This window comes from Biomphalaria glabrata, chromosome 6 (genome assembly GCF_947242115.1).
Source record: "Biomphalaria glabrata chromosome 6, xgBioGlab47.1, whole genome shotgun sequence".
NCBI classification, from domain to species: domain Eukaryota; kingdom Metazoa; phylum Mollusca; class Gastropoda; family Planorbidae; genus Biomphalaria; species Biomphalaria glabrata.
Window position 1 is genome coordinate 21,317,400 of NC_074716.1, and position 18,425 is coordinate 21,335,824.

At 32.9% G+C, this 18,425-nt stretch overlaps 1 protein-coding gene across 9 annotated transcripts in view; it reads left to right on the forward strand.

Annotated features, from left to right (window-relative positions):
* The window catches only part of LOC106066333 (diacylglycerol kinase zeta-like), a 72,029-nt gene that overhangs the window by 31,354 nt on the left and 22,250 nt on the right, over window positions 1–18,425 (forward strand). For all 9 annotated transcript variants that reach the window (XM_056031818.1, XM_056031809.1, XM_056031817.1 and 6 more), the window contains 12 exons: window positions 3,033–3,101; window positions 7,843–7,875; window positions 8,191–8,343; window positions 12,306–12,550; window positions 13,054–13,228; window positions 14,081–14,151; window positions 14,328–14,476; window positions 14,656–14,711; window positions 16,670–16,732; window positions 16,858–16,931; window positions 17,058–17,166; window positions 17,956–18,155. In XM_056031818.1, the coding sequence (XP_055887793.1) occupies window positions 3,033–3,101; window positions 7,843–7,875; window positions 8,191–8,343; window positions 12,306–12,550; window positions 13,054–13,228; window positions 14,081–14,151; window positions 14,328–14,476; window positions 14,656–14,711; window positions 16,670–16,732; window positions 16,858–16,931; window positions 17,058–17,166; window positions 17,956–18,155 (1,397 nt within the window). The remainder of the gene's footprint in view (window positions 1–3,032; window positions 3,102–7,842; window positions 7,876–8,190; window positions 8,344–12,305; window positions 12,551–13,053; window positions 13,229–14,080; window positions 14,152–14,327; window positions 14,477–14,655; window positions 14,712–16,669; window positions 16,733–16,857; window positions 16,932–17,057; window positions 17,167–17,955; window positions 18,156–18,425) is intronic.

Here is an 18,425-nt window from a genome sequence, read left to right on the forward strand (position 1 = left end):
TCCAGTCTCCACCTTTGAATTTTCTCATTCTTTATTTTCCCTTTGCTCTGTTTGTCATACATGAAGGCCACAGAGCGTTGATCCGTGACAAGGGTAAAGCGATTTCCTACTAAGTAGTGGTGCCATTTCCTTAAAGATTCTACAATGGCGTAGGCTTCTTTTTCTATAGCTGAGTGCCGCCTTTCACTTTTAGAGAGTGTTCTTGAAAAGAACGCCACGGGGCGGCCATCCTGGTTGAGGGTGGCAGCTATTGCAACATCCGAAGCGTCTGTTTCAACCGTCAGAGGTCGAGTATAGTCGATGGTGAAGATGGCAGCTTTCTCCAGCTCCTGCTTTAATTCGTTAAGGGCTGTCTTTACTGTTTCTGAAAGAGGGAACGACGTGTTATTTGCCAAAACATTTATTTTGTTAGAAAAATTTGGGATCCACTGTGAGTAGTACGCCAACATGCCCACGATCCGTTTTTGTGAGCGCATATCATGAGGGGGAGGAAGGTTTCTTAAAGCCTGGAATCTTTCAGGGTCTGGCTTGAGAAGGCCTTTAGAAATTTCGTATCCCAATAGGCAAACTTTGTCAGTGGCTATCGTACTTTTGTCTTCATTAAATGTGATCTCATACTTTCTAGAAGCATCTAGAAATCTTTGCATATTCTCATCGTGCGACTCTTGATCATGACCACATACCGTTACATTGTCCACGTATGCAAAGGTGTCCTGCAACTTTTCATTCTCAATAATTTGATTTATTGTTCTCTGGAAGCATGCAACTCCGTTGGTAACACCGAAAGGGATGCGACAGAACTGGTAGAGTTTGCCACATGCCTCAAATGCAGTAAACGGTCTTTCCTCAGTCTTGATTGGTATTTGATGGTAGGCACTTTTGAGGTCTAGAGTACTAAAAACGGAATAGTTGGATATCCGTTCTACCAGTTCATCGACTCGGGGCATTGGGTATGCATCCAGTAAGGTGAAGCGATTTATTGTTTGACTGTAATCAATGACCATCCTTCTTTTATGTCTCTCGTTTGTTGTCACAAGCACCTGTGCTCTCCAGGGAGACTTTGAAGGTTCAATGATTTTGTCCGAGAGGAGTTTTCTAACTTCAGACTCAATAAATTTGTTATCACCTATTGAGTGCTTTCGGGACTTAGTAGCCACTGGTCTGCAGTCAGAAGTTAGATTACTGAATAGGCTCGGTGTTTCGACTCGTGCTGCTTTAAGACCACAGATGTGTAGAGGATTGCGTTTTCCTCCGTACGGTATGGTCAATTCCTTATGAAGACTTATAAAGTCTACACCAAGGATGACATCCGAGCACAATCCAGCAAGTAGAGAAAGTTTGACCTTTTTGTAGTGTTCTCCCTTGTACTGGACATCGGCAAATGTATGTCCTAATGTCTTTTCAGAAAGATGTGTAGTGGCCATGAATATTCTGTTTGTAGACGGACGTACTGGCCATTTATTTCTCTTGACGATGGCTTCTGATATGTAGCTTTCACAGCTGCCAGTGTCTATGAGAGCTTGCAACAGCAACCCGTTGACGTTCACTTGTGCCGTAGACTGTGTAAGCCCAGAGAAATGCGTTGATGACAAGGTACATGGAGTTATCACACTGGTCAGTGATATTTTGCTGTCAGCTTTGTTGGCTGTTGTTTTACTTGATTTACAAACAGTTTGGAAGTGTCCCTTTTTACCGCACTGATGACATAATGCATTTCGAGCAGGGCATTCAGTTCTAGAGTGTCTCCTCCTACCACAAAAGTAGCATAGCGACTTAATGGCATTTAATTCCTGGTCTTCATTAGAAATGTATGTTTCTAGATGGGAGCTTGTTGGTGTTTTCATTGCCCCACAGGAGATTTCGTTCGTTGAATTGTAAGCCTGAGCATGCTTTGTCGCTGTTTCTAACACTCTAGCTTCGTCAAAAGCGCTTTGTAGAGTAAGAGATGTCTTTTCCAGTAACCGCTGTCTAATAGTGTTGGATGCCAGACCCGTTATGAAGGCGTCTCTAATGCAAATGTCTCTGTGCTGTTCAGCAGTTACTTCTTTAAAGTCACAGTCCCGGGCAAGGCTTCGCAACTTTAGCATAAAGGACTCTACCGTTTGGCCCGGCTGCTGTTTACATGTAGCAACCAAATGTCTAGCAAAAATGTCATTCTTTACCTTAATATAAGTAGTCTTGAGTGTGTCTATGGCCATCGAATAGGACGATACATCACTGATGAGCATATAAACCATAGCAGATACGTGATTCTTCAACAACTTTAGTTTAAAGTCTTCGTTAATATCCTTGATGGACGAAAGAAAATTCTGAAATGTGTCATACCAGTGAGTCCATTTTTCTGAGGCCAGAGGAGCATTAGGATCAATGTCCAACTCTTTCGGTCTGAGTAATTTATCCATTGTAGATTAAGGAATCCAACACTAATCCAGATACATAATTTTGTCGAATTAATTGTAATGAAATGATAACGACTAGAATACCAATAACATGGCTTTATTCGACAAAATTAGACTACAGTAAACAGTGAATGAAACCAGCACGTCTAGCATACCACTGATGCAGTCTATACACACACACACACTGGACATGAAACACAACAATGGCCATGACCTTCAGACACGCTGGACGCACGCAGAAAATCAACTCAGTTACACTACAAGTATACAAAAAAAAGGACATTACTGTTTATATTTTATAGAGTAAATCATTAATTATTAATTTCAATACATCTTTGAAAATGCAATCTGGAGTCTACCTTTCTTTTTTACCTTTAGATGGTCAATATTATCCAGCGTGACCTACCATTGCACTCCCGATCCTCTTAGCTAGCTGGTACTTTAGATAATGCCTGCATATGCTTATAAAAATAGTTTCCTTATTTCAGGGCATCATTCTAAGCTCTTTATCACATCTGAAAACACATGTCAATGTTTTTGTGTCTGGATATTGTCAAAGCTTTCTTTTCAAGTTGGGGAAGATTTATTGATAAATTTATTGTCCAATGTTTATTAGACTTTGTGTGTTTGCAGCAAACATTTATGAGACATCATTGGGTTCATCGGAGGCGACAGGAAGGAAAATGTAAACAATGTAACAAGGTAAGATGTCTCTTTTGTCTGTCCTTACATGGATGTAAGTTTTAGATCAGAAGTGTCATCCCTGTTGTGTAATACACTTCTCTACACCATGTACATTTCAACTGTTTTGATTCATTGTTGTTCACTTATATTCTGTGCTCTGTCATTCATTATGTTTCTTTCACCACAGTTCCCCCGACTGATTTTGTCACCACAGTTCCCCTACTAATTTCTTGACTAATAGTTTGTATTTCCAGCTCTAGTTCATGAGTTTGTAATCTATTGTTTCTATTGGTGGGAGTAATTCTTACTCTTTGGACATTGTTGTTTTTGTTTGTGTACTCTCAATCATTGTCACTGTCACTCATTTTTTAGAGAAATTAAAACAAGCAAAATAGAAAAAAATCTTTAAAAAAAAACTTATCTTAAGGGAAAGAACTCTGTCCTTAAAGAAAAATCTACCAAAAATGTACAAGCTATTTCCCTTATTTAATATCAAACAAAATATTTAATTACTAATAATCAATTGACTTATTGTGTATTTTTGTTTATTGATTCATGTTTTGTTAGGTACATTAAATAATTGTTTAAACCATCAACTTGATCGCAGAATGCTTGTGAGGGAGAAATAGCATTAACAAATTATTTAAGAGGACTAAACCCAACAAATTTAGCCATATCTGTGAATACTGAAGTATTAGTTTCCCTTGTTACTAGTAAACAAAATAATGAATTACCAGTAATAATTGTCTAATTTTAAAAAAATTTTTTTTATTGATTAATGTCTTGTCTATGTCAATATATAATTGTGCGAAGTTTCAGCTTGATCGAAGAAAGGGGTTCAAGAAATAATGTGTACACACTTTTTACCAGACTGACAGACAGAGTGAGTTGATATAAGCTTTGTAACTATTTAACTTCATGCATATTATATAAGTGATGTATGATAACTCTTTTTTTTAGGACTATTTTAATTGTATCTTATCAAGCTTTGTTTTAGTAGTGATCTTTCAGATTTATCATTCTTATTAAGCTAAAAAAAAGAATAAATCACTGTTTTCTATTAAGATCACTCATTATAATAAAATAAAAAAGCTAACATTCTAGAACCCAAATTACCATAAATAAGATATTGGATTTGACATAGTCAAAATTATGAAGTAATTGTTTTGATCTAGGTACTTGACTTTAAGTTTAAAATAATAGTTTTTAGTAGTTGAATAATTGAAGCAAATATTTGTTGAATTCTAAACAGTACATGAACTTGTCAAATAAAATTGTGTATGTAATTCTCTTGTTAGTCTGTCAGTCCACTGTATTTAAAACTTGATATTTTTGATGTGGAAAAGTGTCAGCAGCTTCAGTGGTCATTGAATAATACTTCCACTAATAATTCTTTCCATCTTGACCATTGGCTTTCTGTGTCAGATTGTAAGTTCTTTTTACATTCCAGTGTAATAATAAGTGTTTCTTAATTTTTATGTTCCTTTCTTATTATAGTTTTGAGAGTCACCACAATTCTGTTTGGAGATATGCATGGTTCAAACTATTCACATTAACTCATTCCATATGGTAGTTTTTGTCAATGCAATAGAGCAAAAAAAAAGAATTGGCTAAAAAAAATTTTCTAGTAATAGTATTGTATGTTCTTATATACAATCATTTTTTTTAGTTTCTATGGCACATAGCATATCAATGTTTTTGTCATTGAATGAGGAATGTTATACTGTAAACATTAATAAGAGAATGATTAAACTTTAAGTATGACACTGTTGAAAAAAATATTTAAAAAAACTTTAAAACTCAACTTACGGTTATAGAAATCCATAAATATTAATCCAAAGAAGCTGCTTTTTACACAATGTATATCAAAATATGTTTGTAAGAAAGTAGGAAAGTTTTATTGAAATAGCACAAGAAATAAAAAAGTTATGAATTTTTTTTTTACTCATTTTCTATGGAAAACTGAACTTTTTACACTATATACACAAAATGAAAGAAAAAACATTGTCCAACGGCCAACAAAGTTATTGCGCTTCATGAAAGGATTTGAAGCATCCCATAGGATGTAAATGAGGCTTTGCTTCACATCCAGAGCAAAAAAAAATGGATTCTGGCCCGTTTAGTGCTTGTCAAACAAAAAATACAGTCTCTGTCTCTGTAGTCCACTATATGCTGACTAGACTTTTCCAGGCAACTTGTCTCTTGTTGTCTACCAGGAGCTCTGATATGTTCATTTAAAACAACATTCTGTGTTAGCTGTCGAATCAGAACATGCTTGTAGTCTTTCAGAGACAGTTTTCTCACACCAGGTTTCTGGATGAGGCAAAATAAAATGTAGGAGTTGGCTTGACATATTTCAAACAATTCAAAAACACAGTAGTAGGTCACTTTCTGGTCTAACTTGTCACACCCATTCATGTTTCTGTTGTATGTGTCATCCATTGAAGGCTTGCTAATGTCATTCACTTTTGCTGTGCCCATTTCAGCATCTGTAGAAATCATAATGACATTTTTTTGTTGCTTTTTTTGTTTTTGTAAGCAACACAGAGCATTGTTTTTTCTTTGTGGAGGAACCTTTTCATTTCCCTGTGTTGCAAAACCAAACTCTTGACTGCTTTTGGAAAACCAAGTCTGTTGATGTTGAACTGTGTAGAACTGTTGTTTTTTTTTGCAGCAAATAGTTGATGAGTTTCCAGGTGGTATAAAAACGGTCAGCAAACATTTTTTGCCCTGTTCCCACATGTTTAAGAAGGGTGTCAAAAACCTGTACAGCTTGTCCGCCATCCTTATCTGCATCAGGATTGTAAGAGGTATTTGCCCCAAATATGTCAAAATATCGACAACATAGCCGGTTGCCAAATCACACAGGCCAAAGGTTTTGATGTGATATTTGCTAGGTTTAGTGGCCTTAAACATCTTGTATTGCCACCTACCTCTAAACCCAATAGCCTTCTCACCAATGCTGAGCTCCTGGAAGGGATAGAAACATTTTCTAAATTTATCTGTCAATAAATTCATGAATGGCTCTATTTTTTCTTTTCCTTCTGATGCTTCATCGCCAAAGTGAAGCATGGTGTGGTAAATATCTTGAAAGCGTTCTCTGTTGAACACATGGTGAATCCAAGGAGCATAAAATTCTGCAGTTGTCTAGTAGTCTGAAATAGCCAGTCTTTTTTCAATTCCAATTTTTATCAGCACCGCCATAAACTTGTCTAACTCACTTCCAGTGACATCAGTCCATCGTCCGAACACAGATCGCTTTCGTGGTGGGTTGTTGAGTTGGCATTTTGTCCTTGTGAATGAATTGATAGAATTTATCAAATTTTCTTTTATTTTGTCATCACAGATTGCATGAAAAAAATCAAGCGGATAAGATTGATCAGTTAAAAGTAGATCAGTGCAAACTCCAGGCATTATCAGAGGGTGAAATCTGAAATTATTTTTAGTACTTCCAGTTGTAACATGGTCCCATTCAGAATCTGCAGAGTCAGAAGTGACATAAGAACTAGATGTACTAGACCTAGTTGTAGTGCTGGTATCAACAGAATGAAGACTAGTAGATCTAGAACATTTCCCTTTCCCTTTAGTTGATTAACATGAAGCAGTTTTTTTCACAAGTGGAGTCTGAGGGCGAGGTCTGGTTGGTGGATCATAATCTTCATGTCTTCATCACTGTGTCAGTGTCATCAAATATAAGTTGTGGGTCCAGAATCTTCATCAAAAATAGGTCTAGGCCTAGGTCTACCAGAAATACTTCTGCTAAGTTGCATGCTTTTCCCTGGATTCTGATCTAAATCTAAAGCAGGTTCCTTCCTTTTTTTGCTAGACTTAGACTGAGAGGCACAGTCTTGAAGACTGTCAAGTTCTAGATCTAGATCTAGAATATCACTATTACTATCACTAGATCTATCATCATCCGATTCAGAATCAAATAGAATAGAATCATCTTACTGGCTTCCTCAGCCGTTATACATCTGTATTTATTATCCTTACGTCTAGAGCTATCACTGGAAGAAGCCATTGAGTCAAAAACTGTAACACAGCGTGGTAAAATGTCTTCTATTAAAAAAAAACAAAAAAAAAATTGCACTATAATCAAACCAAAATAACATAAAGGAAGTTGAACCTCTTCTGAATAGAAGTAATGAAAAGTATTAAAAATAAAAGTGCTTTAAAAAGTAGAAATACTCATTAAAAGAAACAATATATGTTTGGCGCAGCCTGTGGCGATACATAGTCTAGCGAAATCGCCTTGGCGCACTGTGCGAAGATACGTATTGAATGAGTTAAGCAAAATGTATTTATTTTTGTTTACCCTTTTTCTGTCTTTTTATATATTTATACATATTCTTATATTATTTATATAAACTTACTTTTATCCCCTTCCATATGTTGAAATGTTCATGCTACTGTTTTTTTTTGTTTTTGACATATTGACATATATTAGGAACTTAAGATTTAGTACTTGACCTATCTCCAGTTTGATTTAACATTTATAGATCTATATAACACTGTTTATAATGCTGCTGATAGTTGTCTAAAGTTATTTGATAATCATTTTTGAAAAAAACACTGTTCAGTTCTAAAGTATAGTTTTAAAAACTTTACTGCATTTTAGACATGATGAAGGAAACATGTTTCTAATATTTAAAGTAATAACTATTTTCAATTCATTACTACCTTTGTTTTCTTTATGTTAATTATTATGTATTATCTCAATGTTATAAAATATATCTATTTTATATTTCTGTCTTCGCAGTCTTTTCAACAACGATTTTCATTTCAAAATAAGGTAAGTTGTTTTCAGAGGTTTGATTTGATTCATGAGAGTATACTCACCATCTGAGCCTGACACTCTTGTCTTGGACCATGGAAACCCTTAATGTTCTGCCAGCAATCAAAGTGTCTTCTGCATCTTAGTACATAAATCATTTCTACTGATAGTTGCAGAATAAAAACTATAATGTGTTTCAACTTATAGATGAATTTATTTTTTAAATAAATTTTTTTTTCTAAATATTCTTAGATTGATTATTTCATTCTGAAAATGTCTCAACCTTATTATTGCTAGAGATGAACCTATAAAATAATGTACAACTTGTTTCAGGATATCATTGCAATCAGCTGTTCATGGTGCAAAGCTGCCTACCACAATAAAACCACATGTTTTATGATGCAACAAATAGAAGAACAGTGCACTCTGGGTATTCATGCAAGCATCATTGTACCCCCATCATGGATCATTAAGCTCCCTCGCAAGGTTAGTGGAATAACAGGCATTCATTTGTATCTCTTTTTCTCAAATTTCCTATTTGTGATTTTGTTCCTATTGTACTATTTAATGTTTCTACACTAATATGGTTTAACACAACTGTTTACACTGATTAGTGCACAATTAAAAAATGTTGTGGTTTTTTTATACTTAGTCTCAACACTTATTACTTCTATTTCTCCTTTTTGTAAATATTCTTTTTAACTTAAAGAAAAACAACAAAAAAACAAATAGCCAAAAAAAAACAACAAAAAGTTTTCTTGCCAGACTGTTTCATTGAGAGAGAGAGAGAGAGAGAACTGGCCATTCTAATTTAAATTCATTTCATTATGTGCTGAATTTGTTCTACTTTATCTATGTTTGTATTATGTCATGAGATTGTGTTCACAATATTGATGTAGTGTGTTGTCTTAATAAAAGTGTCACTCTATGTTGTGCACAATACAACCTATAATGAAGTCAATCTGATTTGGTGTTATTCTTTATCTTCTAATTCTTATTGCAATTTATTGTGCTGGATGTTAGCATTGCAATTGATTCAAGGGTTACATTTCATTAGAAATTGATTCTTGTTTTTTCTGCAATAGAATTGATTTTTTTATCTTAGTCTATAAGTTATCTAATAATAAACTGTGAAATGTTGCTTTTCCAATAGTATCCATTTGGTAGTGAATAACTAATCCTTTCTTCCCTTTAAGCAAATGAAGGAAGTTTTGCAGTAACTGAATATAAGAACTTGAAAATGCTGTGGTGTCATTGATAAATTTGCAATAGATCATAAAAACAGATGCTTCTGATATTGCAATTGCCAATTTCCTAAACCAAGATGTCCATCCTGTTGCATTAAAAAAATAAAACAACCTATAACAGTGAACTTGGATACTCAGCAGGTGAAAAAAAAACTGCCATTGTTGAAGTTTGCATTGTTATTTTGTTATCATTTCACCACACTGATCAACGTTCAGTCTCCTTTATGTTTTACAGACTAAAAAAGAGAAAATGAAAACATACAAAGATAGAGACTGGAACATAACAATTTTTAGTATGTTGTTGTAGATAGACTTGGGAAACTTAATGCTGTGGTGAACACTTTTTCAAGAAACAATCATTTTGTGACCTGAAAAGTTTATCCAAGGAGCACTATTAGGTTATTATGTGATGATGTCTGCTAGGTTTTTAATGAAATGAACTGAAGCAACTTTAAATAGTCTACAAGTACTCTTTTCAAGGCTACCCAACTCTTTCAAAGAGTAAGTATTGATATCAAGGAGTAACTCCCCTCAGCTTCTCAAAACAAATACTTATTGACAATGGTGGATGAGTACTCATGATTTCCATTTGCTTTACACTCTCAGATTTTTACTTTGCACAGCAACAAATGAAATTCTACAGGAAAAAGTGTTCAGATTCATAAGTTAATCATCTATTGGAATATCCCCCCCCCCCCACCACCACCCCACTTGGCTATCATATTGCTGAAAAGAAGAAACTGTTCTCCTAGATCTGTAGACAGAAGTGAAGCTACTCTTAATATGTGACTCATTATGAGATAGTGTGGTTGCCCTATGAAAAAAGAAGAGAGAGTCATTCAAAGACATACTACCCCCCCCCCCCCTTTCCCAAAACAACAAATGATGAACAATAATTTTTCAGTGAAGATAAAAATAATACAGTTTCCTCCAGAAAGCAGATACTTATGAAACTGTCAATGTCAACACCCATGTTGCAGAAAGGAAGAAATAGAGAAAAGTCTTGTTCTGTTGGAAGGCTCTGATAACCTCAAGATACACAGACATTCTCTCCTGAGAATCTACGAAATCATCAAATCTCCTTGGACACTTTGGAACTCCTTCATGGTTCTGAGACAAGCAGTCAACTTTGTTACAACCTAAGGGAGAGAAGAATCTGACCTGTTACAACCTAAGGGAGAGAAGAATCTGACCTGTTACAACCTAAGGGAGAGAAGAATCTGATCTGTTACAACCTAAGGGAGAGAAGAATCTGACCTGTTACAACCTAAGGGAGAGAAGAATCTGACCTGTTACAACCTAAGGGAGAGAAGAATCTGACATGTTACAACCTAAGGGAGAGAAGAATCTGACCTGTTACAACCTAAGGGAGAGAAGAATCTGACCTACCTCCAGAGACTAATATCTTATGTTTTTGTTGTTTTTTGTCTAGTAGATGGGGGGGAAGGAGGTGAATTTGGGAATACTTTTCTAGATTTAGATAATGTAAGAATGTGTTGTTCTAGCACAAAAAAGCTGACTACTACTAGCTAAACATATTGTCTAGGCTTTCTTGATAAGCATTACCCCTTGCACAAGTCCATGTATTTTATATGTATTCCTCAAAAGCCAAAACAATTTTAAGTTTAAAAAAAATACTTTTGTTTAAAATAGAATGTTAAAAGAAACAACCCAGCACATTTGTTTATTCAGTGCAATTTAGTTTTCAACTCAAACTCTGGTCCACTCTGGTGTGCACAAGATGGTTCCTATAGATTTAAAATACTGACAACTTTGTTCTTTTCTTCTTCCATTAGAATATGACAGTTTTGTTGTTTGAATGTTCCATTAGCCTTATAAATGTGTTTTGTTACTAGACAGATCTGAGCAAGTGACTTGGTGAGACAAACTATATGGAAGAATGTAGCTCATAAGGTCCTAGTTCTAATTACTGTTTTATTGTATTTACCTTGGTCTATTTTTGGTATTTGCATTTTAACTTGTGTGTTTGTAGTCAGTTTTACATTGTGTGTTGTTTGTTTAAGTAGCAATAAATTAAAATATGTTAGATTCTTTAAAAAATCAATTGAAATAAATAGCAGGACATAGAGCAACTTTAGTTTAAAACTGTCTAGTCTAAAATTTCACTAAGACAAGTGTATGTTGTCACTTTGTTTTTCTTTTCAAGTTCATTTCAACATTGTTAAATTTTTATTTGTTGGCATGTTCATTGGGTTGAACATTTGTCTTAGTATTAATAGCTAGATATGGATGTTGGGATATGGATTACTTTGTACTTCTGGTAAAAGCGTGACATGAATCTCTTCTTGTTGTATAGTAAGTATATAGTGTAGAATTAGAAATGAGAGACTAGATGTCAAACCAATAAGATCAATAAGTATAATAAATAAATAAGTCAATTTTAGGAGTCTTCCAGATAGCTTTGTCAGATAATCTTCAATCATTCATTTTCTAACTTCATATCTTAACTCTTTTTGTTGACAAGCAACTTATCTGAACTAGTGTGTTTATTTGTGCTCATTTACTTATGAAATGTTAACATTTATATTGCATGTGTTTATAGTACTTGGATTTTTACTCAATTAGAGAATGTCTTGTTTTGATTCCTTTTTTTTTTAATTGTAAATTGTAATTTTTCTTTTTAAATTTAATTTTTAAGGTTAAATTTATGAGTTTTTAAAAAGTTGAAATTATACACAAGAACAAAATAAAATCAATTTGAGATACTTGGTTGTGATTTAAAACTAAATGCTATATAGAAATGTTATATAATGAAATAAAAAATTAACTTTTTTGAAGACATTTTGAAACTTAGGATCACTATCACAAACCATGACTCGACATTGAGACATTCAGTACACTGTTAAATTATATTTAATGTTTGAGATTCAGAAAAAATGATCAGGTTTGCTAGACTGCAACACCTTGATGAAATTAAATTATCCTTTTACATTTCTGTTGAAATATCTCTATAATATTATTTCTTTTCAATGCCACAAGGCACTTTATCCATGTTGGAGTTAAAAGTCAATGACATTGATTATTTCTGCCCATATTATGGTTATTAATTAAAAGGACATCTGTGCTGATTTTTTAAAAACATTTGCTTTGTGAAAGGCAGATATCCATGATAGTTGCAACTTTCTTCAAAATGTGCTCACTTTTCTTTGACATTTTGTATTTGAAAATGACTGTTTGCAGGGTTCATTTAAAACTTCCTTAAGAACCAGTAAGAAAAGGAAAGTGTCAGTGAAGAAAAGAAAGAGCAAAGAAGACTTCCGACCATTTCTCTTGAAACCAATCCCATCGCCTCTCATCAAACCTGTCTTAGTTTTTATCAACCCAAAAAGTGGTGGCAACCAAGGCTCAAAACTCTACCACAAGTTTTGCTGGATGCTCAATCCTCGACAAGTGTTTGATCTCTCACAAGGCGGCCCCAGATTGGGGTATGTGTTTTGTTCACCAAAATAGAGCAGGAGTGTGCTTAGCACATTTTTGTCTGTTTCTTTCTGAATATCTGAAACACATTTAAATGTATTTCTATGTATATTTGATTATTTACTTAGAAAAAAAACCCAATGATAATTGTTTACCAAGAGGAAAATTGTACAAGTTTATCTTTAAGAAAAATTTGATTTAAAATTGTCACCTGGTAAAAGAAATATGAGTTATTTGTAATATAATTTATTAAAAAGTTACTGTTGGGATAACATAAGTTAGTAAATAATTACTTTTTGAGTATGAAATCTCAAATCCAAAACTTGAACTGTCAACACTTACTTTGCATCTCAAATGTTTCATCAAAATTACAACAAAACAAAAAAGTCAACTTTTTTTGTTCTCATTTTTCATTTCTGTTCTGATGTACATGTCTCTGATTAGTTTAAGTTTGTATGGCTGTTCTATTTCTTAAAGATTACAGTTAGTATGTTTGTTCTTTTTCTTATAGGTTGGAGTTGTACAAAAAAGTTCCTAATTTAAGAATTCTAGCTGCTGGTGGTGATGGCACTGTGGGCTGGATATTATCAACCATTGATGCACTTGGGTTATCTCCCCCACCTCCTGTTGGTATACTTCCTATTGGAACTGGCAATGACTTGGCCAGGACCCTCAATTGGGGTGGAGTAAGTTATTTATAGCTGTTACCTAACTTTGTAGTTCTATGCATTCTGTTATGCCATGACCATTTCTCTTTCATGCACAGACTCTTAATTATAAAGTGAATGGAAATAATATAATACTTTTGGTTTGAAGTTGGTTAACTGTAATTGTTTGTGTTTAATAGGTCTTCAGGATACAATGTTTCTATACATTGAAATAGGTCTCAGGATAAAATGTTTCTATACATTGAAATAGGTCTTTAGGATAAATGTTTCTAAACATTGAAATAGGTCTTCAGGATAAAATGTTTCTATACATTGAAATAGGTCTTTAGGATAAATGTTTCTAAACATTGAAATAGATCTTTAGGATACAATGTTTCTATACATTGAAATAGGTCTTTAGAATAAAATGTTTCTATACATTGAAATAGGTCTTTAGGATAAAATGTTTCTGTACATTGAAATAGGTCTTTAGGATAAAATGTTTCTGTACATTGAAATAGGTCTTTAGGATAAATGTTTCTAAATATTGAAATAGGTCTTTAGGATAAAATATTTCTATACATTGAAATAGGTCTTTAGGATAAAATTTTTCTATACATTGAAATAGGTCTTTAGGATAAAATATTTCTATACATTGAAATAGGTCTTTAGGATAAAATGTTTCTATACATTGAAATAGGTCTTTAGGATAAAATGTTTCTATACATTGAAATAGGTCTTTAGGATAAAATGTTTCTATACATTAAAATATAATTTTACCCTCCATTCCCTTCTCCCCTAAAAAAAAATTTACTATTTAGATGACATGAATATCTCTACAAAAGAAACCAACATTTGTTTAATTATACAATACTGTAATTATTGCCACAGGGTTATACAGATGAACCAATTTCTAAAATATTATGCAACATTGAAGATGGTCAAGTTGTTCAGCTGGACAGGTCAGTAAAGTTATTTCTGTGATGTAAACTTAGTTTAATTACTTGAGACAACTTTTTGTGTGTTTGTTGTAAAGAAAATAGCAATTATGTGTTTTGCCACAGAATTGTTGACTATGTACAAATGTTGAACATCTTTTATTATATGGGACTAAATGCATTGTCTACTCTTGTCTCAGGTGGAACATCGAAGTAACAACCAACGAGAGCACAGAAGGGGAGATAACTGAAGATATGACCACTGATACTCTTCCTTTAGAGGTCTTCAACAATTATTTCAGCTTGGGAGCTGATGCTCATGTGGCTTTAGAGTTTCATGAATCTCGAGGTAACAACCTTGTCAATATATTTTCGTTGATTTCATCGGGTCATACTGTAGTATAAGCTAGAACCTAGATAGTTATTCAATTTGGTTTTTTCGTTTCGTTTTAATGTTGATAAACTCCTAGATCTAGTAGTGAATGTGCATGAATGATGTAGCATGAATTATTTCCTACATTATTTCAGAGGCTAACCCGGAAAAGTTTAACAGTAGATTCCGAAACAAAATGTTCTATGCAGGTGTAAGTTTCTAACAATTTTTGTTCACTTTAAGTTTTTTCTTTATTTTTTTTATTTGCCAGTAAACTACTACTGCTTCAAAGATATGGCTATTATCCCATCTTATTGTGTGGCTGTAGTGCTTTCAAGTCTTAGTCTCTTAGTATTTGCTTAATGACAAAAACTTAGAAAGAAAAAAAAACTTTAACTAGACTGTCAATATACAATGTATCAACATTCAAATATAGCTAGTTAGAGAAATCTTAAACTAGACTATGATAATAAAACAAATGTATCAACATTTAAATATAGCTAGTTAGAGAAATCTTAAACTAGACTCTGACAATAAAACAAATGTATCAACATTCAAATATAGCTAGTTAGAGAAATCTTAAACTAGACTATGACAATAAAACAAATGTATCAACATTCAAATATAGCTAGTTAGAGACATCTTAAACTAGACTATGATAATAAAACAAATGTATCAACATTTAAATATAGCTAGTTAGAGAAATCTTAAACTAAACTATGACAATAAAACAAATTTATCAACATTTAAATATAGCTAGTTAGAGAAATCTTTAACTAGACTATGACAATAAAACAAATTTATCAACATTTAAATATAGCTAGTTAGAGAAATCTTTAACTAGACTATGACAATAAAACAAATGTATCAACATTTAAATATAGCTAGTTAGAGAAATCTTTATCTAGACTATGACAATAAAACAAATGTATCAACATTTAAATATAGCTAGATAGAGAAATCTTTAACTAGACTATGACAATAAAACAAATGTATCAACATTTAAATATACCTAGTTAGAGAAATCTTTATCTAGACTATGACAATAAAACAAATGTAGCAACATTTAAATATAGCTGGTTAGAGAAATCTTTAACTAGACTATGACAATAAAAAAATGTATCAACATCGAAATGAAGCTAGTTAGTTAGAGAAATCTTTAACTAGACTATGACAATAAAAAAATGTATCAACATCGAAATGAAGCTAGCTAGTTAGAGAAATCTTTAACTAGACTATGACAATAAAAAAATGTATCAACATCGAAATGAAGCTAGTTAGTTAGAGAAATCTTTAACTAGACTATGACAATAAAACAAATGTATCAATATTGAAATGAAGCTAGTTAGTTAGAGAAATCTTTAACTAGACTGTCAATAAAACAAATGAATCAACATTGAAATATAGCTAGTTAGTTCTTTGCTGGTTTTCTCAGTGATGTTTTTGTTTCCTCAATGCATTTTGCTTTTGTCTTGTTCTCTCTTGTTTTATATTTATTTATTTTGTCCTGTTGTTAAATGTGTTGCTGGTTTGTTTTGGGCTTTACTTGTTGGCTTGTGTTTTTATTTTTGTTATATTTCTCATCCCCAGTCTTTCTCTAATGTTTGTATAATAAAATAATACTTTAAGAAATTGTTCTACTATTTAAACAATTTACTATTTACTATTTAAACAACTCTGAGCATTGCTGTCTCACACCAGGTCTATTGTTATTTCAAAATTATATAACATATTGTTATTTGTGATAAGCTTGATATCTATCCCTTCTTGTTTACTTTTATTTGCTATGAAGCTAGATACTTCAAATAGCAACTAACAATATTAGCTGTGAAAATAAACGCCTGGCATACCTTCTTATAATATCTTAGGGTGTAGAGGAGCATAATGCTGAAAATGCTTTAAAATAAATCATTTTATGTGTGTGTGTTTTAGAGAAAATATCTGTAAAATTCAATAGGCAACCTTTTTTTTTTGCTCCATTATTTCATGATTTATTAGATACAAATTTTCTAGCTTTTCATGTGTAGCTATTATTTAGTTTAATTCTCAGCACTTGTCTACTTTTGTTGTTGTTGTTGTCATGGTTTGCATTAAGTTGTATGTACATTATAAATATTAGATTAGTATATGAAAAATCAGATTTTAAAAACTTAATTTGATATATTCCAGGCGGGAGGAAGAGATCTTCTAAAAAGGAGTTGGAAAGGTTTTGCTGAACACATAAGACTTGAGGTAATATTTACATAGCATGTTTATATTTAAACCTTGTATTAGGATACATTTGGTTTGTACATTGGAATATCATTTAATGTAAATATTTGTGCTGTTCTTATCAAACTTATTCTCTTGTCTCTCAGTGTGATGGTGTTGATTTAACACAAAAAATTCAAGATATGAAACTACATTGTCTTTTAATACTCAACATTCCTAGGTACGGAGAGCCTTAAAAACTAAATCTGAACTTGATATTTCTATAGGTTAGTGACATAGTTTGGAAAAGAGTGACTTTGTTGTTATATTTGTTGTTTTCTCATTAACTATGATCTCATTTCCTTAGATATGCTAGTGGTACATTACCATGGGGGAATCCCAATGCTGTAGGTTTTGAACCACAAACACATGATGATGGATACTTGGAAGTCATTGGATTCACCTACTCCTCCTTGGTACTGAAATTATTTTTCTTTAGTAGTCTATTGATTTTTTTAACAAGACAGTTTTGAGTTGAATGAATTCTCTTCTTTTCTTTTCTATGAAAGTGGCTGTAATCAATATTAGCCTCTCACATTTACAACACACATTGACAACATACACTTAATTGACAACATACACTTTAGTTGTTTAGTAGTTTACAAGTTGTTTCAAGTTGTTTTTTCTTTAGCAAACTTTTTAGGAAGAACTTTATTTCTGTACTTGTTACTTTTAATACAGTAGAACAACAATTATCCAGATAAATTGGAAATGGCATTTGTCCGGATAATCAATCATCTGAATGAACAAATGTGGAATATTATGAATGCTCCATATCTCTAACAATGTTTAGAAAATTCATATGGGGCTACCATGCTGTACTTAAACATAAAATTCAAGTAAAATATACAGGGGAACAAAGCATTATACGTAGTAGCCTACCATTATTGAGAGAAATAATCACTGATCTATTTTTGTGCTCTAAGTGTGCTTTTGGCCAGTTTTTTTCTTGACTCTGCTATCATTAGAGTTTCAGAAACCTGTCCTTTATGTTATCTCAATGTATCTTTTACTTTCTTCTTTGTGCTTTGTAGAAATGTTATAGCAAGTTGTGATCATGACTTGGACCTTGCTGTCTCTTTATCTCTGTCACACGTTTTAATATAAATACTATCTTTGTGTATAATCATTATGTATAGTTTAATTTAAATATGTTCTCAGATCAGTGTAGAACTCTATAAATTATGAAAATATTTATCTAATAGGCTACATTGTATGTTGGAGGACATGGTGAACGCCTGATGCAGTGTCGTGAGGTTAGACTTACCACCTTTAAATCTATGCCAATGCAAGTAGATGGAGAGCCTTGTAGACTTCGACCCTCTCACATTAATATCACTTTCAGGAACCAGGCCTACATGGTAACCAAACCTAAGAGACGTGGTTCCATACCTATAGCCAATGAGTAAGTGTCTTCTTTGTTTTGTTTTTCTGTTACTCACAAAAATATTTCTGAACAAACTTAAACAAACAAACCATGGCTTTGCTAGATAGATAGATTACTACACACACTTGTAGAATAAAGTTTTCATAGAAACCTGCTTAGTCTATCTAACAATGTAACATAGTGCCAACAAGAGACTTAGTCTAACTAACAATGTAACATAGTGCCAACAAGAGACTATCTAACAATGTAACAGTGCCAACAAGAGACTTAGTCTAGCTAACAATGTAA